The following is a 22,712-nucleotide window of genomic DNA, read 5'->3' as shown; positions in this document are numbered from 1 at the left end:
AAAAATTCCTGACGAAGCTCAATCTCATAACAGTGCATTATTAAATAATGCTGGAATATCACAAGATTCCGGGCGTTAAGATGTTGTTTCTTGTACGGCATTCGGTCAACGCCATTGCTTTGACCAGCGAACCTATCGAAATATGCAATTCAAATAAAAATAATTTTGGCAGTTTTAGGAACAAAAATAATTTGGAGGAAAAAATAAAAAAGAAAATCGGTTAAATCTGTTTCTCGTCTCCGTCTGTATATATATTTTTGTTCATAAAAGATATGTGCATATGACGTGGCGATACATTATTGGAAGAAGATGATAACAAATTTCAGCCAGAAGATTTAAATGCTTAAATTCCATTTGAATTTAAAATTTAAATTTTATTACAATACATTTAATTTTTTTATTACAATAAAAAATTATCATATAAAATTATCTCTCCACTAAAATTAAAAATTACAATAACGTATTAAAAAGACGGCTGGTTACTGTAGTCTAGTGACGAACCCATCCGATATTTTTTCTTATTTCACAAGATCCAACCATTTTTTTGGGTTCTGAATTGTAGGCTTTTCGTTTGCCACCAAATAATTCGTCGATTTTATCTTTCACTTGAATCTTTGAGAAGCACAGAAATGGCGGCTTTGAACGTCTTATCCCCGCCTCATCCACAGACTCCCTCTTTCCCATTTCTTAATCTTAACAATTCTTTCTGTAATGGCGTTTCCAATTGTAAATTCCGTTTTCTTTCTTATTCTAACCGCTTCACTCTTCATTCTTCTCCACTGGCTATGCACTTCTCAAAATCTGGTACAATTTCCTCTTTTTTTTTTTTTCTTTGTTCAATTTTCACGTAATTCCATTTACTTTACTCGTCACAGAGTGTGAATTTGTCAATTCGATTATTGATAATGCGGTACTGTTCTGGTTTGGAATTGTTTGTTTGTTTTTTTTTCCTTCGCTTTTGGAAGAAATCGCGCTCATTTGGATGTTAATCAAATCTGTGCAATTCATAAATTTTAGGCCTTTTTTTTTTTCCTTAATTCACAAATCGCAATTGAATATTCTACCATCTATTCTCTTGCAAGATAGTTTTGTAAGTCTCAGTTACTCGCCATCAAACTCATCCGTGAAAGGTAATAAAATGTGTCTTTGGTTTGGTTGGAAGTAAAAATCTGCTCCTTAATTTTGAGGGAAAAGGTGACGGTTTGTTGAATGCATAAAGTTTTTAAGGTTGTAATTTTAGGAATCGTTCACATTAGCTTTATATGTCTATTCCATCATCTTCGCACATTTCCATTTTCTTTCTTTTCTCTGTGCATATGGATGTTTTCATGTTAGGTTAGAATTTTCACTGTAGATCGTATAGTAGAATACAATTGTACACACAATGTTGGCATTGTTTTAATTTATGAAATGTTTAACAGGATTAGAGTAGTGAAGACTTAGTTGTTGTTTATGTCGCTTGGACTTGAAGTCAGAGCTAATCTGTATCTTTCCATATTTAGGGACTTCTGCTGGCAGTGGGTGTTCGTGGATGCAAGAAAGTTTGACGTGTCACAATGCTTCTGCCGGCAATGAGAGGCAGCGGGGCCATCTATATTCGGTGTTTCCGGCAAAAGCTGCAGAAGTTTCCTCTGTGCAGGACCTTTATGATTTTATATGCTCAGGTCCTCTACTCAACAGAGTGGGTTTGACGCCGGATTCAATAGCCGAGTCCATTGACAAGTGGTTAGCATATGGCTCGCACCTTTGTCGACTGTTTCAGCTCAACGAATTGTACCTCAATTTTAATCAGAAAGTTAGGTTTTATCACTACTATATACCAGTGTTTATGTGGTGTGAAGACCAGATTTCCCAACACAGATCCGGGTATAAAGAGGGAGAAGATATCCCTCCTCTTGTGGTACGGCTTTTATGTTCCAGCCATTATCTCAATTACACTGTTACTCTACGTTCTGTTTCCATTTGGGTTTTATTCTACTACTATATTTTCTGAAAATGATGACAAAATAAATGGAAGGGCTTGCAGCTATGGAGGGTCAGTGATATAATTACTAAAGCTAAAAATTTGTCCAACCGCAGATCGGTTTCAGTGCTCCGCAAGGCTGTGGAAAGACTACACTCGTCTTTGCTCTGGATTATCTTTTTCGCGTTACTGGCAGGTAGGCTGCAGAGCATTTGCCTGTTATGGAAGTCTTGAAAAATTTAAAGAAAATTTAGGATTGTTGACATAGTTTCAAATCTCAGGAAGTCTGCTACAGTGTCCATTGATGACTTCTATTTGACTGCACAGGGCCAGGTCAGGGAGTTTGACACTTCATATTTTCTTGTGTCCGATTTTACTTTCTGATGCTCTCTTTCTTCTTTTTTTTTTTTTTTTTTTTTAATATATAAATTAATGGTAGGCTAAACTGAGGGAGCAAAATCCTGGTAATGCACTTTTGGAGGTAGCAAAGGAAACCTATACGCCTTTTCACTTGTCAATTTTATGTAGCAAAGAAGTCGACCATAACTTGCTAATTTTGTTCTATATATCATTCCTTTTATATTGTTTATAGTACCGTGGAAATGCTGGCAGCCATGATCTTCCTTTCTCTGTTGAAACCTTGATAGCTCTAAACAAATTGACTAAAGAGGGTGAGTCGTTTTCACTCATCATTCTTTGCAATGACGCATGTTCTTGTCTCTCTCTCTCTCTCTCTCTCTCTCTCTCTCTCTTTCTTTTTGCTCCCTAAATGTTTGGAATATGAATTATTCAGGTGTGAAGATGAAGCTGCCCAGATATGATAAGGTAAGCACAGAATTGTCCTAAATCTGAACCTTTCTCGGTCAAAATCTGAGTGCAAATTTGCTTATCATAGATCATTTCTTTCTTTCAGTCCGCTTATAGTGGGAAGGGTGACAGAGCTGACTCTAAAACGTGGCCTGAGGTTGAGGGGCCGCTTGTGGTATGAGGATTTTCGAGTTTAAAGCACAGTTTTATTTTGGCGTTCTTGAAAACTGATTATGCAGAAATAATAGTGTACAGAACGAAGTTGCATCAATGCCTTTATATTTTGGATGTGAAACTGAGGTGTCTAGTCTAAACGGCAATAGAGTTATATTAGTTAGTTTTGAAATCATCAGTTTTCGGAAATTAAGAGAAGTTTTTTCTAGCCAAAAAAAAAAAGAGAGAAAAGTTATCTCATGCAAGAAATATTTTGTTCTTTGGTTGGTCATTTAGGCTGTCCTGTTTGAAGGTTGGATGCTTGGCTTCAAACCACTTCCAGTGGAAGTTGTCACGGCTGTTGATCCTCAGGTTAGAGCAAAAAGAATATTTGAAAGTCCCTGGTGATATTGCTTGTGCATAGTATTGATTAGTAATCTGAATTTTACTCTAGCTGGAGACCGTGAACAAAAATCTTGAAGCTTATTACGATGCATGGGACAAGTTCATAAAGGCGTGGATAGTTATAAAGATTAAGGATCCTACTTGTGTATACCAGTGGCGTTTGCAGGTTTGCTTTTGTGCTGACATGCTATATTTGCATACTTTTAATTGTTATCCCAATTTCCAAATTAATATGTACTATGCGGAATCTGCAGGCAGAGATTGCTATGAGAGAAGCAGGCAAACCTGGGATGTCTGATGAAGAGGTGTCTTAGTCTGCATACATTTGTTTCTGATAACAGTATTAATGTAACTTTCAATGAGTTCTAACAACAGAAATTGAAGCATTTTGCGGGGAATTCATTTTGCAGGTGAAAGATTTTGTTTCGCGGTACCTTCCTGCATACAATGCTTACCTTCCCACTCTTTACTCTGAAGGACCAAATGGATCAGATCCAGATCATCTACTCGTGATCGAAATTGATGAAGGGAGAAACCCCATCCTTGCCAACTAATAAGTGACTGATAACTTCAACTTGAGGCTGCAGTGGAGCCAATTTTGATTTTCTACAGATGAACTTTGCAGGAGAGCCTGATATTAAAGTAGGTAATTTTATAGATCCTAGTTACTATTCCTGATTGAAAAATATACCCCGTATTCAAGCAATACTTTTAAGTCTCCTCTAGCAGTAGTTGATAATGGCATTTTGTTCTCCGCAATCATAGAAAGTTCAAAGGAGGGGGTAAGAAGAGTCTAGGGTCTATATTGTTATCGGAAGGATCAAATTTTCCTGTTGAAGTATTCAGAGTGGGGAAAAATCTTTGTAAATGTACTGTACAATAAGAGGTATTAACGATGGATTTTTCCCCCCCCCCCCCTTCTTATTCATGTATTCTTTGTTGTAAAAGAAATAACACTGATTCACATCTTCTTATCTCATCAAATGTCTTTTAAATCATCAAATTATACAACATCATTCTCGGAATAAGAAACCATTCTCGTTACCATCCAACAAATAGTCTACTCAAATGTAGTGATCTAAGGGCAGCAACAGCAGGCACCGCCCGAGCAACATTCGCAACACTCGTAGCAGCAACAACAACACATTGCGAAGAACCTGCGTCGGAACCAAATATGAAGTGGAGATGGAAAAGGCATGAAGTCCATAAAAAGACGTAAAAACTTGGAGTGGAAATGAAGGGTATACATACCAGGCATAGAGGCATCCTTTCTCTTCTTGGCGTTTCTTGATATGATCATGGTAAGACATCTTTTGCTGGGGTGGTGCACCAACCATCTTTTCTATTTTCTTGTAGTTCTGATAGAGAGAATCTTGATTGATATAAAAAGTTAGGAAAGACTTTTTTTTATTAAAAGGTTATATTCTTAGTTTGAAAACGGTTCTCTCGCTGTCTCATTTATATTGGTGGTTAATAATGTAGTAGGAAAGCAGGAAAGTCGCTTTTTCTCTGCTCTCTTCTATTTTGGCAAGTAATAAATGAATTGTGGAAAAGAGCCTCTTTCCCTCTCCCAAAAAGTAATATTTGTCCAGCTGAGATAGGCATATGGCAACTGCCACATGGTTGCCTTAAATGTTGGGACATGGCAGATGAGAGCATTTTGTGATAGAACCCTCTAGTTATACACAATAATACTTTTTTTATTGCAATTTATAAAAAGTAAAAAAATAAAATAAAATAAAAAATTAATTGGTTATAACATGGATTGAAAAATCCTAACTAATTTATAAAGGGTATTGCTATTTGCTTTGTAAGAATAAGAAGAAACTTCTATGAAATGAAAGTGTTTCGCGGGAATTGTCTTGGTAGTGGGATATCATTGAGAAATAGAAAGAAATGTTATCGAACGATTTCCTCATGTTTATAACATTAAATTTAGTCAAAATTACATCAAAATGAAAAAAAAAAATATTTAAATCTAATAGAACTTGATACAGATTTGATAGTTCAAACCAAAGTTGTATTAGTGGGTATATTCTCCTGTGTAAACATCTCTATAATTCTTCTGGTGAATAAATTTATATCATACATGGAGCTTATTAGGCTCCTACTTAGTTGCGTTAATCTTATGTTTTCTTTTTGTTTTCAGAAGTGAAATTGTATTTGCAAATCGAAGCAAAACATGTCCTGCTACTAGATAAATCACTCATGAAAGGTTACGTTTGTTGTTGTTGTTGTTGGGTTCGTTCTTTTTTTTTTTTTTTTTTTCTTAACAGCTAGCAAGGGTACCACACATTTTCAATTTTCTTTTCAACTACGGTTAATCAATCTTCGAGGGGTTCATATTGTGATTGTAAGAGACAAAACAATCATAACTGAAAACGTGATCTAATTACCATCTCAAATAGTTCGAGCCTTCAAGGCCAAATTTATAAATAAAGTTAAAAATCTTAAAAAGAGCATTTGTGAATAATCAGATCAATACAGGCGGACTGCTTTCAGAGCCCAAATTGGCCTACAGTGGTTCTTTGGGCTATAGTTAAACTACTAAATTGACCACCAATACCAAAAAGTTCTATGCATTTTTCATCATTGTTAATTGGCTATGTAATTGTGGATAGAAATTTCATCTTCAGATAGATAATCACACAATGTAAAAGAGAAGGGTACAAATCTTATGTATATCGTGTTGAGTAAACAAAACAAAAGCATCTCTTATTTTGGACCTAATCAAAACTCTTTAACCCAAAGAAGTATTGAGTCGTATAAAAACCAAAAAGAAAAGCCGCCTCTGTACATCATCTGAATCTTGCTGATTATGAAGAAGGCTAATTCTTTCAATCACTTGTGCTTTCACATTTTGGAGATCTCTTTGGAGATGCTGCAAAATAGACCCCCGCAAAAAAAACCCAAAAAAAAAAAAAAAAAAAAAAAAAAAACCAAAGGACACGAACGATCAATACATGAATGAATAATTAATGGATCTTGTAATTGTAAAAGCATGTGAATTATTACAAGACAAAAACTATTTAGATTTATTACCTTAGTCCAATTGCTTCTGATCTTTTCATTAACCTCAATCGCTTGCACGATTCAACAAACATTCTGTTCATGGGAAAAAAAGGGATTAGTATATATTTTCTTAACAAAACAAAAACCACACAAGAAAAAGAAAAGGAGGAAAAAAAGAAGAAGTTTTTTTTTCTTTTTTGTTTTTTTGACTTACGTCCATGGTACATCTCCAACAAGCATCCAGTCACCATCTTTGTCCTCATAAGTGGGTAAATATTCCATCCCATTTACGGGGTCCATAAGCTTTCTTTCATTCAAATAGTTCCCTGTTACAAAATATTTATCAATAAGACTAAATTCCAATAAAAGAATTTTCTAAATTCTAAAACATATACACATACTACTTTTTTTTTTTTTTTTTTTTTTTTAATTGACATTCATATGAGAATATGCTACTACTTACGGATGGTCAAGCAGCTGGAAAACATGTCTTGTAAAGCAGTGAGAAGCTGGTTATAACTATTGTACATCTCAAGATCAACTTTTCTCAGATATGGAGCTCCATCTAACCCCACCTTTATGAATTTGCAACTCTTCATCACATTTTTTCTTGATGCTCTCACCGGAGGCCACCCCACCACTTGTGCCCTGAATTATACATATACATCCAATATTATTTTTGCAAATAATTAATAAGATTGGAATCCTTCCAAAAAATATTTAGAAATCATGTACATATATATATATATATATATCATGTGTATGTATGAGATGATTTATCACTTTGTATATGAATGAATATGTCTTACTTGGCTGGTGGAGGTTTAGATGCACTTGCTTCATCAATGACAACCCCATTATCATCACTTTCACTCTGTTTCTGGCTTGAGCTCTCAACATTAAGATCAATGGTATCGGAATACCCGCGTTTCGTGCCCGATTTTGCTCCGATCTCAGTCGGTCCACGCGTCTTGCCGGGCAACCCTAGGGTCAATTTTGTCTCCTCGAAATTGAGCCCAGCGGCATTGGATTCCAGCGAGTGCTTCCCATTTTCCTTGGACATCTTTTTTGTTTCTCTTTTCTCCCCCTTTTGAGTTTTTTCCTTTGAACTACTATTATGCTCAGGTGAGTCGGTCACGGTATGATAACAAGAAAATTATGTAGGAAAGCACCAAACCTTGGGCTGTGAGATATATATGCCTTGGCAAAATCATTGAACCACTCATGTTTTGACACGTAGCAAGTGAAGAGCGGTTCCTATTCGTCCATGTAGGTGACAGGCAGTATATGACGGAAGCGCGTGTGTCTGATTTGGGTGCTTGAGAGTTTGGGCCCGCTGTCGGTTTTCATTGTTCCCTCAGCTTTTAATACTTTATGAGTTTGGGGGGTGGAATCCTGTGTGTTGCAACGATCCAGACTACATTTTGTGATCAACTCAAGAGATTCGCTTAATGGAAAAGATTGATCCAATCGAGTCCGCTGATCTTATTCTTAATGGACAAAAGAAAAAGCGATCATTGAAAAAGAAATCAGAGAGTCTACCCCCTTAACTCACCTTTTTAATCGGTATTTTTTTTAATAAAAATTTTCCTTTTGAATTGATGTATGATAAGAGAAGTTGAGGACATAAATGATAAATCTTATGATGTTCAAAAAATATATAAAATGTTTTATTCCCTTAATGAAAAGGCATTACTCTAGACTTTTCTTTTTTTGTCTGTGCAATTTATATCGTTACTACAAATTACAAAATATAGATGTGCCCTTGCTGAAAAAAAGAGTTTTTTTTTTTATAAAAAATAATGAGTTAATTAATTCATGAATTTAAGACAAAAAATATAAGTGAAAATAAATTCATAATAGATAATCATATTATACATGTCAAGATAGTCTATGATATTCTTAATTACATAATTATCACTTCGTAGGATGTAAAAAATTTCAATTCACAACTTTATTCAAGCTAAAACAATAATGTGAAACTATCTTTGCGGGATTTTTTCTCACTTAATTCTCCCCACATCAATCAAAATATGCTGTCTTATTTTTTTGTTTCGGTGGCTATCATTCTATTTATATTTTGACAATTCAAGAATTGTTTAAGTACTTTTAGGGTATATTCATTTTACAACTCCAGTCATAACTTGAGTTATGACTTGAGTTGTGTATGTGAGAGAAAAACGAATGTAACAAAAAAGTTGAACTTAAATTTTTATAAGAGAAAATATTGTAAATAAAACTTAAGTTGTGAAATGAACAAGACCTTAGTATTTTGTTCCTATTTATATGGTCAGATTCTTAAATTTAGATAAGATGACAAATAATTAGTGGAATTACAGCCATCGAGACATAAAAATGATAACAACAAATTTGGACTCCTCCCCACATAAAAGTAACTCCAACCATGCTAACTATTTTATGTTTTTAGTCAAAATAGCTAATGATTTAGCTTTTCTCCATTCTAACTATTAGCTAAATGGTTAGATATTTTGGTTAAAACATTTTTCACTTGCTAAATATAACTAACAAGAAGTGACTAACTTGTTTTTTTTATTATTTCATTTTTTGTTTTGACATAAAGTAAAAATTAAAAAAAGTTATTTATATTTTAAACTCAAAAAAATATTAAAATAATTTATGTTTAACTAAAATAAAAAATATAGTTAAAGTGACTCACTATAAAATTATTAACTAAAATAACTTTCTAATTATTTTAATTAAAATTTAAGAGAGCTCCCTGCTCTAATATTCATTAAAATTAACAGCATTATGGGCCCGTTTAGTTCGCTGATTCGAGTTTTTAATTCGAGTTGAGATGTGATTTTATGTGAGAACTTTTTACTGTAGCAAAAAAGTTAGATGTGATTATTTGTGAGAGCTTTTTATTATAGCAAAACTCAAATTCTAAACTCGAATCAGCGAAATAAACGGAACATATCTCCTCTTTTCCAAAATTAAAGAAACAAAAGAAATATGTAACTTTTTTCTTTTCACTAAAAGGTTAAAAAACCCACGATGGTGGGCCCACCCCCCAAAAATAGATAGACCATAGATGTACTACAAGTAGTGTGCATGGAAGATACGGAGGTGACACAAACACTGAAAAGAAAACGTAGTACTCGTGCGGAGAGGGCAACATAGAAAGCAAAGCAAAGATGGGGCCCACGTGTCGAGGTTCTTGTAGTACAAGTCAACTTTTTTATTTTTGGGTCAAATAAAAAATAAAAAATAGAAAAATAGAAAAATAAAAACGTGGGGGGCCTATTTCACTCTCTCCCATGTGAACCTGTTGGTTTGTCGGTTATGACCAACGAATCTTCTTTTTTTCTTTTTTTTCATTATTTTTATTTATGTTTTTATTCCTTATTTGATGACACGTGGTGGTCTCCACCGGTTTCCGCCCGCTGTTTACCGTTGCCAGTCAGTTACTGTTACTCTCCCCCCTACTCACCCGGGATTTCCGCGCTCTCTGTCCCCTCTCCAAACTCTTTGGATTATTATTTTCAGTGGCAACCCCAGCCATATTAACTTGTCCCACTCTAACCCCTGATATTTATTTCTAGAGATCTTGCTACCCTAACATTTTTAACATATAGTGAAACAAGTGTTGATGATAGCTAACACGGTATTACATGGGAAGTTTTTATTGAGGAAGAACACATTCTTATACTTGCGCAGTAAAAAAATAACAAAAAAATAAAAAAAATAAAAATTTAGGTGATTTAAAAAAATTTCTTACGTCTACAGAAAAAAGAGAAAAATTCACTAACCGTTTGAACAATTACACATTCAATAAACTTTTTTACTTTATCTCTCTACCCAAAACCCCTTTACACTCTTTTTGTCTATCTCTCACTCTTTAAAGGAGATACTATTTCTTTACACTTTTCTCTGAAACACTTATTTATTGACTCATAATAAACCATAAAATAACCTTTGCTCAAAAATAAAAAATAATATCTTACCTAAAAAATACAAAATAGTAACTTTCTCAAAACCAATTTGAGGCACTTTGTTAACAATATTTATTGAGAAAATTGCATGTGTGTGTTGTTTCGCATAAAAAGTAGATAAGAATGTAAAGTAATTTATATACATGAAAAGACTCTAGACCTAATAGGTTAACATTTTTTGTCAAATTGAACTAATTTTGCATGTGGAGTCTCCCTAACTCTTTTTAAGAGGAGTAAAATAGATAAAAAAAATAAACTTATAAAATATATCTATATGAAGAAAAGATCATATCACGAGGATAGTCCCGGTGTGATTTTTTTTTCTTTTTTGTTCATTTTTTTTTTACCATTTTATTCCTCTTAAAACATCCACTTGCTTTTCTCGTACTAGATTCCATCTAAAAATTTACAGATTATAAATTATATCACAAATAAAAATTATGTATTTTAGAAAAGATAGACCTTAAAAAGTTAATTTTGGAATTGGTGAAAATACCCTAAACCTATTGTTAGGATTATTAGGGCGAGTTTAGTTATAACTTCTAAATAAGTCTTGAAAAGTACAACACTTAGTAAATTAAAATGGGATTGTATAATTCGTTTCATAACCTGTTCCTATAAAAAGGAAAATGATAAATCCTCAAATATGAGTATAGCTTTGATAAGAATATTTAAGGGTAGTTTCAAAATGAAAAAAAAAAAAGTGATAATGTATTTGGTATTTTTTTTCCTCAAAATAATATTTATTTGGTATGTGAAATGTGTGCTGTTAAGGGGAGGAGAAAATTTTTAAGTAGGAAAAGAAGATGAGAATAAAAATAGATATTAGAAACGGAATTGCATATGAATTTGGTGGAAACAAATATTTTTGTTCTACTTTTTCAAATTATAAAAATGAATGTGATTCAAATACAATATTTGAAAGAGAGGCAATCGGACACGAATCTTGATGGGTCTTATCTTTTCACTGAATTAATAGTACTGAACCAAACACTATAACTTTTTGTACAATAAGGAACCTTCAATATTTTATAATTAAACACGTAATATTGAACTTAAATGATTTTCATGTTATTTCTATATATATCTGTATCCAATGGATATATATATATATATATATATATATATATGTACAAATTATTACATAAATACCGGAGTCCCCAAACATATTAAATAGAGAAGGGATAGCTGGATGACTACAGCACCTTTCTAGTGTTCGAACTACCATTCCATTTGATTTTTCCAAAATAAAATAATAATAATAAAAATAAAATTGGAAAAGGAAAACTTCAATAATAGTGTATTGTCTTTGTAAAAATCAAAAGTTGGAAACCCATGGATATTTCCGAAGGAGGGAGCTACAGATATCACTGTCTGGTTCCTGTTTCTAATTATGATAATTTGGAAATATTTTCATGTTCTACGTATAGTGGTAGTTATATGGACCAATATTGGTTTCCAAAAGCATCTAAATCCCTCACATGGCCAATTCAAAGCTTCTTTTTTTTTTTTTTTTTTTCTCTTTCATTTATAGTTAAGGGAATTAATAGTTGGCGAAAGAGGTCAAGACATAACATTTAATTGGACCCCCAAATTTCCAGTGTTATTTTTCCAAATTGCTAAATTACTCATATTATATAGATCATATGGGAGCTAGCTAGCTAGCCTTCAATTATGGCATATATGTAGCAAGTAGCCCATTAATAATTACCGGTCTGTATATGTTTCACCAAAAAACTATCAATTTCTTTTTTTGGTGTATACAAGTCATAAGCATTTCTTTCCCAATGGCATGATTAGTTTGGGCAAATGATTATTATTTTGTTCACTTTTACGGTGAGGTTACTTGATACAGTTAAACCAAAAGTTCACATGACAATATTAATGTTTATCCATGAATGAGTACTATATATAATTAGTACTTAAACTTTAGAGTTCTACGTACCTTTTATATATCATGAAATTAGTGATGAAATAAACATTTGCTTAGCTTCTTTTGATGAAGAAATTAATTTTCATTTTTCAATGGAGCAATTTTTGTTGATTTACCGACAGTTAATTACCGCCTCCTGATTCTAATGGGAAAAATCCGAATTCTAAATGGATTTTGGTTCATGCATATCGTTGAGGTTCATATGTACACAATAATTAATTATTAATTAATGGATCTTCATCTTCTAGAGAACTAATCCTATCGGAAACTAACTTTCAACAAGGAAAACTAAATTGTAGAAGGCTAACTGCTTATTCTAACCGCTACGTTTTTATAATGTTTAATTATATGCTGAGAGGTCTGAGTAATCTAATACATATAATGACCAGTTCAAATCCCATCATTATCTTATCGGAATATTAATTTAAATATATAAATTGACAGTCTAATAAGTCTAACTAAATTAATTGAATATTCTCTTGCTCGTTACACTTGATCGATGTTACCTGCATATCCCATTTTCCAAGGTTTCCTGACTAATGAACTAAATATTAGACCTAATGCAACGAATTGTGAAGCCCAAGTTAACTACTCTTCTTTTTTAATTATACAAATAAAAAATTTAGATTCACTGCAAGTAGACAGTTACCGTCCCCAAAATCTTAAGGGTGTAGAATCATTTAAGAGGAATTGTACTACTGATTTTTTTTTTTTTTTTGACTGGATGATTTTTTTTTAATGTTTAATGGAGTAAATAGTATATTTATTAGAATTCATATTATTTTACCCTTTTAATTTTAAAAGAAGATTTTTAGGGTAAAAACTAAAAATCAGTGAATATTATGTAAATGAATAATTAGTAAACATTAATAGTTATTGTATTTAATTTGGCGCCTCATGATAGTATAAATATGATATATATGGATTTATTAAATCTGATCATTAGACCATTTTAAATGTAAATGTTATTAATTGTATATTTAGTATCAAAAAGTGTGATATGTCATTTTCATTTTTGCTCCAATCCATAATACTATTTGCATTGATAAATCTACTTTTTTCCATAACCATTAAGTTTTGAAAGTTATAAAAATAAACTTTTATTTTAAAAATAATTAAGAAATACAAAAGTTGCAATGATTACATGAAAAAATAAACATTTCAACCAATAACAATCAAATACTAAAATTTTTATACGCTATACTTGATAGAAAAATTCCCACAAAGTAACATATGAGAAATTTGACATAACAAATAGTATTGCATTGGAGATGCTTTGAAACAAATCAAAATAAATGCCAAATTTATCAAATTTCGTTATGGGATAAATCTAGTAAATATAAAATTTATCAAATTTGATCATGAATATATCTAGTAAATGCCAGATTTACCAAATTGTTGTGCAAAGAAATTGCCTTTGAAGATGAAGTAACATAAGATGGGCTCAATTGACACTAATAACCATTATATTTATTAGAAGATTCCCAACATGATATATACGATCCCAAAACAATGTTATAGAATTTTATTGGTGCATGAACTAAGGTCTCGTTCATTTTATTTTTTTTGAGTTGAGAATTTGAGTTAAAAAGTGAATTTATGTGAGAGAAAATACTGAGCAGAAAAAGTTAATTTGAATTTTTATAAGAGAAAACACTTTAATAATAACTTGAATTATAATTTGAAGCAGTGAAAAGAACGAGTTATAAGAGTCTAAGATAATGTAATCATGATAAATTATGTCAGTTTTATTAAAACATTAGCAATTAAAATACAATCACATGACTACAAATTGCTAATGAAAAATTGCCCTCCATCTGTCTAAACAAATTAATTAAATTTACATTTGATTGAAAATAAGTAAAGGTGTGTAACTAATACTGAGTTAGTAGTGAAACCATATATATGTATTAAAAACCAACGAACCATATATTTATACGCACATATATATATGGAGAAATCATATACATCGGCGTACATACAGATATCATGTTTGTACGTATATGAACTAGTCGAAAGAAAGGATATAACTCGATCTTATCCGAAGAACAAGTCTAATTTCTAAATTAGATTCTCAATACATGGAACTGGGCTCAATAATCATTGTTTTTTTTTTGAACTTTTAATCCTATATGGGCATAAAAAAAAAAAAAAAAACCCATATAATTATACATGTATGGCACTGAGAATATGTATATGAGAACGTGGGGCTTTCGTCTAGCTTAGCTAGGACGATTCCTTTTTTAAATGAAGGATCGGAAAGATAGGCATTAAGCAGCTGATCAGCTAGTGTCCGGGCTTTTGTTGACATTCTTCTTATATATATATATATATATATATATATATATATATATATTTTTTTTTTTCCTTTTCAGATGTTGGTTTGGAAACTTTTCTCATCGACAAAAGGAATTGTCCTTGCTTTCTTGCCCCCGCATGCATTCAAAATTTTTGAGTACTACATGACAATTCTTGCGTCGATGAGAGATTCCAAGTTAATTTACTGAGCTGTATATATATATATATATATATATATATATGTATGTACATATATTGGGTAAGAAACTGAGCTGTGATTACCGGTATATGGGGTTGCCTAGCAAGCTCATCATAACAAGGAGTACAAACTAAGGACCTTGGTATTCTTAGCAAAAAGAAAAAAAAAAAAAAAAAAAAAAAGGAGACTTGGTAGGGGGGGGTCCTCATCTTAAGAGTATGTGTTGTACTTTTTTTTTTTTCTGAAAGAAAATGTGGTGTACTTATAATATTGTTCTAACGCTATACATGTATTTTACTGATCTTACTACGGCCAGATCATGTTATGATTAGTCCTGTTTTTTTCGTTGATTCGAGTTTAAAATTTGAGTTTTGTTACAGTAAAAAACTCTCAGAAACAGTCACATCTAACTTTTTTACTACAGTAAAAAACTCTCACATAACATCACATCTTAACTCGAATTAAAAACTCGAATTAGCGAACCGAACGGGAATATTGCTTCTTTTTCTTCTTTCTTAATCAATACTTACTTTAGATGAACAAAATATAAAATCGTCATATAACTATTTTATGTGATCATTGCTAGTAGGTTTTCGGTTGTGTGTGCGCGTGTGTTTATCTGAGGATTAATGCGATCTATATATTTGAAAACACATAATTGACCTACTAACGGTATACTAATTAGAATTAGTACTTAATTAAAATTAGTACTTCTTATAATGGTTTGATTGAAGTTTTGTCAAGTAGATGAAAGAAGATCAAATGGTACGTACACAAAATCAAAACTTAAGCATTTGGTTTTCAAAGCTCAGTATAAAAACTATTGACAATCTAAATTCATACCAAGCGTTAACAGAAATTGAAGAGACTTAGGGCATACTTAAAATAATAATAATAATAATAATAATAATTACAAGAATTAATATTCAGCAAAGAAAATAATTAAATTGTCACATATATATTAAACACACGCGAATAGAATCAAGCATTGTACGTAAAGGAAAAGGGCAAAAATTGTCTTCCCCTATCTAGTTTTCTATTAAACATCGATAAAGTACTTTCACATAATTGCAAATTAAGCGAGAATTAACAAATTAAGTAGTCTTCAAGCAGTATTAATAGTTAAGCGGAAAAATTGTCTAACGGGTAATATTCGACCGAGGAAACCAAAATCCAGTCAAATTGATTTCCCATAATCTTCACAAATATAAGCTTATTTAGTCTCGTTTTTTAAGGTTCCCTTGAGAAGAAAGCTCTTAGGCTCCAGTCCAAACCCCATGGCGTCTGATTTCTTCATGATCCTCAGCCTCTTGCATGACTCAACAAACATCCTGCGAAACACATTACCATGAAGCTATTAAAACGAAGGAACTTACAAAATTTAGGATGGCGTGGTTTAAAAGACTGTATTAAAAACTACTAATAAGTCTCTTTTTTAACTTTCAAATCTATATTAATAAAAACTAATATATATCTGCATACTTCTTTTTTGATATTTTAATTTGATTTTGATTAAATTTAACAGTCATAAACGTGCACTATCAGACTCACAGCAAAAAGACCCTTCAAATTTGTGAACATTACATATATATTTGTAAAATATAAAATTCACTTGTATTGCATAATAAGTTATAAGACTTTGCCTGCGCAGATCAATTTATGGTTTTTAAGGACAAATTTGCTTAGTCCTACCGACACTATTATGAGAATTTGGCTGTCGGTGGTATATTATGTCCTGTATTGAATGAAAAAAAAACTAAAAAAAAAAAAAAAAAAAAAAAAAAAAAAAAAAAAACCACTATCTTTGTTATCATAATTAATAATCACAAAATGAATTAATTACCAAAACCATCATAATTAAGCCTAACTATGGAGCCGGTTTTATGGACTAATATGTAATTAATTGTCTGATCCTGCGAGGATATGACTTCAGGCCACGTTTTACAGAATTGGTCAGTGTGTATGATTGTCACGTTTACTTTATACAGGCACGAAAATCTAGTTGTAGGCTTAACCCAATTTCTTGGTACCTGTTATGTGGAATTAATTTAAAGACAACATTGCAGCAGAATTATTGTTCTCTTTTTGACCTTTCCTCCTAATTTAAACCTTATATTATGCAGATTTGTCTAGTCTTTGCTTAGTGGACATGGACATGGAGAATATTTGACTCAGTTGGGTCCAATATTGACTTTGGGTCTATTAATGGCTATTGCTTACAATTCAAACACTTTGCCTCACAAAGAAGGAATTGTATGCAAAAAGACTTGAACATTTTGAGTCAAAAAAAGACACCGGGATCTAAATTACTAGGGATTAATTAAGATTTAAGATCCAAGGTTTGTTCAGCAAACTTTTTTATGTGATCATTAGGATTTAGGTTTAATCACTTTAATAATATATATATATATATATAAGCGCCAGGTATATATACCCTTTTGAGATTAATTTGACTAAGCAAGCCACTAAAACTAATAAAATTGAGATATATATCGAGGAATTATTCAGATTTTCTTTTGCATCAAAATAAGTTAAACAAATAATTAATAAATATACTATATATGATACACATTGCTAAATAATGTGCAAAAAAATTAAAATAAATTAAATTAAATTTGGCAGATATATTATTGAAGTGGGTCATATTTCAGGTGTGGAAATTGGAAATAAATTAAAATGGAGTTGGTGGAAAGACTTACTCCCAGGGGACATCTCCCACTAACATCCAGTCTCCATCTTTGTCTTCATAAATTGGAGCAAATTCGCAGCTGTCCGTATCCTTCAACCCCTCCCCTGTCATTAAACTTTATTTTAATACCGCCTTTTATTCTTCATCTTTAATTTTAATTGTTTAATTTTTTTTGTTTATTTTACTCATAAAGTTTAATAAATTAATAAGATAGTTGTATTCGCTCTTCCCTTGGTTTTGGTTGTCCATTTTTTCCGTACATACATATAGAGAAACGCCAAAATAAAAAATACTTGTTTACACTGGAGTACTATAAAGTGAATGAATTAATTAAAACTAATATCCAGAATTATGTTATTAATTCTTGAGGTCTATCGACCTCAAGGAAAACATGAATCAGGGTAAATTAATTTAGACAATATATATATATATATATATATATATGACAAGACAAGCACTATAAATTTATTTAGCAATCATTTCACCATATACAAGTAAAAAAGAGGTAAAAATTAAGTACTACAAGCCTTTAAAGTCTGTTAGAACGACTCTTAGGAATGCTTATGTGTAGAACTAATTAAATTCAGATAAGACCCCTATATAGCTCAACTAAGGGCTTTTTCAAAACCCTTTGCAAATACTATTTGGACTCATATTGAACTACCATTTTTAAAATTTAATAGTAACAAAAATTTTTTTTTTTTTTTTTAAAAAAAGAGAGAGAGATTAAAAAGAGATCAGTTAAAAGATTAACAAAATTTTAAAAATAATAATAATAAAAAAGAAGAGACTACTAGTGCATACCCATGCCAAAGCAGCCAAAGAGCTCCTCCAATGCGATTGCAAGATCCGAATAGCCCTTGTGCATGCTCAAATCTATTTTACGAAGAAAAGGAGCACCATCCATGCTTACTTTCACGTACACTTTCTCATTATTATTAAAGCTATTCTTCCTCCTATAAGAACACACCGGAGGCCATCCCACAACTTGGTTCTTCGACGTCGTTTGGCTTTTCCGGTCACCGCTAGCCTCGACGTCCCTCCCATCCCCGCCGATAATCTCCGAAAACACCCTCTTCTTCTCATTTCTGATCTCCTGACCGCCTCCCGGAAGACCCAACCTCAGCTCCGTAATTTCAAGTCCTAGACCTTCTTTTTCCATATCTCCCGAAGAAGAAATAATATTGGTTCTTAGTATATAGTTGATGTATACTATGTGCTAGTATCTTTTCTCTTTGGAAAATCAAAGATATAAAATTTTGTGTTTGGTGTTTGTGTAGACGTTATAATTTCAATTGATGATGACTAAAGGACTTAGTGATATATATAAATGGGTAATAGAGAGGACATAGTGGGAGCAATTACAGGTCAAGTATGGTTTAATGGTCGGTCACATGAGAGGCAGATGTGGGGACTATTTGCCCCCTAGAGACACTAATAGAGTCCGGCACCATAAGTTTGATATGCGACAGATCCTAGGGCTGTTTTTTCCCTGTGATTTGTTGGGATATGATCTTCGCCGTTGGTTGCGATGACTTGGTACATGCCATGTGATTTGCCTTATTTGTTGGGGGGTACTACAGGGTACTCTTTACCAATAAATTATGGTAGTAGGGCCTATTAGTACAATCGCCAACACGCTAGTATGTTTCTCTACACGCGCATGCATAACATACACATATATGCTGTATAGATATATATACATGTATTTATATCCTTTTATATACAGTATAATATTGTCGTATTTCATATTTCGTGCATTGCATTTGTGATCAGTTTGATAACGAATGAAAGATTGACAATTGATGCTACGTTATAGTAATACTTGTTATGCCTGATTATTTTGTTATACATATGATATATATTATGAAGAAAAATCGAAAATATTGAAATGGTGTTTCACCATGGGACCGAATTATGCAATATATTTTCTTTAGTTCTTTGAGAGAACTTAATAATTAATTAGGCGCAGTACTGTCAACTTCAAAAAATTTATGGCCCAGTGACAACCGCGTTAAGTTACCATCTTGGACCCCATAAAACTACATGGCAAATCCATCAAATGAACTTCCATTTTGGTAAGAGAAAAATTTCCACTTGTTTAATTTTAAGCTAAGAATATATATCTTCTTATTCAAAATACATCTTCTGAATTTGTTCCCTATACTTTATTTTTGGTCTACAAATTAAGTTACATACTTAATGCACCATTATATATATATATCCATTAATTTACCATCTCAGTGGTGACATGGTGGTAAGGATGTCTTATTGTAGTCTTCACTTCTATCCATCTAAGGTTCAGGCACAGACTGGTGGAATTTATGAACTTTGAATTGATAGTTGTTGAAGGCCAAGGCTAAAGACTCTTACCATTTCACCAGTGATCTTAGTAAACATTGATCCCTTTTTGTTTATAAAAAGAAGGGGAAATGATACATATACTTCTTAGAGTGCAAGGGATTTTACCATTTACTTTTGATTAATATTTTTTTAGTCAAATAATTATATTAGTTAAAAAGGTATTAATTAAGAGTAAGAGATAAAAATTCAGACGTATGTACTCTAGAGATAAGTTCAGTAACTTTCTCAAACAAAATATATATTAATGTGGTTTTCCAGTAATAATTATTACAAGATGTTTATACATGTATGTATAAGAATTTTGTTACCATACTAGCTACTTATGCGTCTTGGTCTCATGCATTCAAGCCTTTTACTACGGTATTTTTTCCTCATACAAATTTAAATTTTAATTCAAACGTTTCTAGTTCAAACCTATGATAAGAACTTAATTTTTAGTGCCCTTAAGTAGCTACTTAATTGTTAGTTCCCTACATACTCTTCTTTAGGGAAAATAGAATTATCCCTCACTAGCACCAGTTCAAATCACTCTCTTTTTATTTATTTGCCGGGTAAAACATCAGTCAGTACTGTTATAGTAGTGTACTACGTACGCCTACGGCGGCGCGTATTCATATGTAAGGACTAAGGAGTCAATAACCCTAATACGCACTCAAAGTGACCAAGATTCATTTATTATATGTATACTGTCACAGTAATGAAATTAAATATCGTGAACATTATATGAAAATCTAATTTGGAAAATCTACACAAATTCACTCCTTCAAAGTTCAGTCAGCAAAAAAATTGGAAGAAAATTGACTCCTTGACCACAAGAAAACATTACCATATTCCCAAACGTAGCATTTCTATTAGTTAAACATCTAATTATTTTTCTTAATTTGTATGGTACAAGAATGGTTGTTTGTTTGGATGTATATGCTTGTTTTTATCCCAGTTTCGTTCATTGTTGTTCCTTTTAGATATATTCTCAGAAGGTTATATTAGTCTCTCACAAAAAAAATAATAAAGAAAAAAAGGTCAAGGGGATAAAGATTTACATTTTGTAAATTAGATGGGATTCTTTGGGTTTAATTTTTAAGTTATTTTATTGTCGCTAAAGAATACGAATGCTTTTGGGCTCTCACAATAAGTGCTTGTACCAAAAAATATGAGTCAAGGTGCTAGAATTTGACATTTTGTGAATTAGAGGGGATATATTTGGGTTTTCCAAAACATAGGATAAAAAGTAGAGTTTTGCATAAATTCGGCGGTATTTTTAATATTTTTAATGTTTCCCCTCTTAGAAATATGAAACAAAGCTCATGGTATTCAAAAGTCCTTGTTCTCTGTTCATACAGAAAATCAGCATAAAAGAGCAAACACAGTAGCTATGTATGTTATAGCTCATCAGGGGAATCTTTGAATCTTTATTTCTTTTCTTCCCATTAACCCAATGTAGTCCTAGTGACTATTGATGTCCGATTTTGGCTATTACAAAACCTGACACAACCTCTTATATATGTTTGTCTATGGTAGTAGTGTTTGCCACCCAATAGGTAGTAATATATATGAAAGATGGGAAACAATTACTTTCCTAGATTCCGTCTATAGTGTCCACCGTTTTCAGTGAACAAGTCTTGTAAAGATACCCAAGTTGAACAAACCTAAAAAAGTATGTTGAAAAACACGACGTGACATAATAACCAAGTTGAATTTTTCTTTTTCTTTTTTTTTCTTTTTTTTTTTTTTTGTTTGGCTGAAAAATAACCAAGTTGCAATGTTGTTATTCTTATATAGTAATATTTATAATAATGTCAACATTAGGCTGAGGCTGTTTTCTCGGCTTTGGACATTATCTAATAAAGAGGCCCAAATTAGTTAAGCATCTATTAATCGAAAGAGTATTTTGAGGATTACCTTCTTTTAGCACCATTAATGACATTGATGGGTAAATATAGATTATAGAAGAGTACTTAGTTTCGTTCTGGATTCAACTATTCATGTAAATTAAACATAAAATATCATTGAAAAATTAACATGAAATTAGTAATGAGAATATCTTTTATGTAATTAGCTATTGATTTGCTTGTTGACCAAGTGCTAATTGGGACGTATGTGTCGTCACCAGCCGGATGATATAATGTTTGATCATTCATTAGAACTAATTAATTAAACACTAAATTAATTACGTCACTACAAGAATAATCACTTTAAGAAACCAAACTTTTTGATACCAAAACACACTTTTTGTTACCAAACTTTGGTAGCTGAAACTATCAAGGCTTTAGTTACCAAATTTGGTAGTAAAAACAACACAATCCGCTACCAAATATAATTTGATAACAAATAACATGGCGAGAAATGAAATTTGGTTCCCACAAATAGTATTTTGCTATCAAAATAATATTTGGTAACAAAAGCATAAGATTCTGCCACCAAAATTTGGTAGCAAAATATTATTTTTTTGCTACCAAACATGTTTTGGTAACAAAATGTTGGCGGGAAGTAAAATTTTTTCCCGCCCAAGGTATTTGCTACCGAATTATTTTTGGTAGCAAAACAAATAACATTTGCTACCAAGTGTTGGAAGCAAAATATAACTATCTACCATTAAAATTTAGTAGCGAAAAGTCAAGTTTTTGCTACCGAAAAACATAATTTTTTGTAGCAAACAGTTAAGTTTAAGCAATCTTAATGAATTATGAAGCCTGTAGTTTTATAAACATAATGCAGCAGCCATAAGGTAAGGAGAATTTATACCAGATTCTGAATTGTCGGATTTCATTGTAGTTCTGACATGATCTAACAATTTAAAACTATGACCCGCTGGTAGGGTATTTTTTTATACTACCATAAAATTCTCCAAGCCATAAGACAGTGCCACGAATTTTTCGCGGTTGTTAAGTGGTTGGATTTTGATTCTTTGAATAGTAACTGATTTTCGAACCGTCTTG

General features: G+C 31.9%; 3 protein-coding genes across 3 annotated transcripts; 1 reads left to right on the top strand and 2 right to left on the bottom strand.

The window, feature by feature from the left end:
• Positions 1 to 473: 473 nt before the first annotated feature.
• Positions 474 to 4,307, top strand: LOC21402400 (D-glycerate 3-kinase, chloroplastic). The gene is made up of 12 exons (XM_010112004.2): positions 474 to 804; positions 1,503 to 1,900; positions 2,080 to 2,159; positions 2,245 to 2,296; positions 2,403 to 2,444; positions 2,556 to 2,634; positions 2,757 to 2,788; positions 2,877 to 2,945; positions 3,221 to 3,295; positions 3,378 to 3,494; positions 3,583 to 3,633; positions 3,739 to 4,307. The coding sequence occupies exons 1-12, from the start codon at positions 630 to 632 to the stop codon at positions 3,880 to 3,882; spliced, it is 1,314 nt and encodes a 437-aa protein (XP_010110306.1). The 5' UTR covers positions 474 to 629; the 3' UTR covers positions 3,883 to 4,307.
• Positions 4,308 to 5,939: 1,632 nt separating this feature from the next.
• LOC21402399 (auxin-responsive protein IAA1) lies at positions 5,940 to 7,493 on the bottom strand. Its single transcript, XM_010112003.2, has 5 exons — positions 7,150 to 7,493; positions 6,804 to 6,988; positions 6,555 to 6,666; positions 6,371 to 6,433; positions 5,940 to 6,209 (listed from the first exon to the last, which is right to left on the bottom strand). The coding sequence occupies exons 1-5, from the start codon at positions 7,401 to 7,403 to the stop codon at positions 6,182 to 6,184; spliced, it is 642 nt and encodes a 213-aa protein (XP_010110305.2). The 5' UTR covers positions 7,404 to 7,493; the 3' UTR covers positions 5,940 to 6,181.
• An 8,221-nt stretch (positions 7,494 to 15,714) lies between these two features.
• LOC21402398 (auxin-induced protein AUX22) lies at positions 15,715 to 18,694 on the bottom strand. The gene is made up of 3 exons (XM_010112002.2): positions 18,217 to 18,694; positions 17,423 to 17,516; positions 15,715 to 16,054 (listed from the first exon to the last, which is right to left on the bottom strand). Exons 1-3 carry the CDS (start codon positions 18,572 to 18,574, stop codon positions 15,937 to 15,939), a joined length of 570 nt encoding a protein of 189 aa, XP_010110304.1. The 5' UTR covers positions 18,575 to 18,694; the 3' UTR covers positions 15,715 to 15,936.
• Between the last annotated feature and the right edge of the window lie 4,018 nt (positions 18,695 to 22,712).

This window comes from Morus notabilis, unplaced genomic scaffold, assembly GCF_000414095.1.
Source record: "Morus notabilis unplaced genomic scaffold, ASM41409v2 Scaffold151, whole genome shotgun sequence".
Classification (NCBI taxonomy): Eukaryota; Viridiplantae; Streptophyta; class Magnoliopsida; order Rosales; family Moraceae; genus Morus; species Morus notabilis.
The sequence above is the reverse complement of the archived record's forward strand: the minus strand, read 5'-3'. Positions and strand labels throughout refer to the sequence as shown.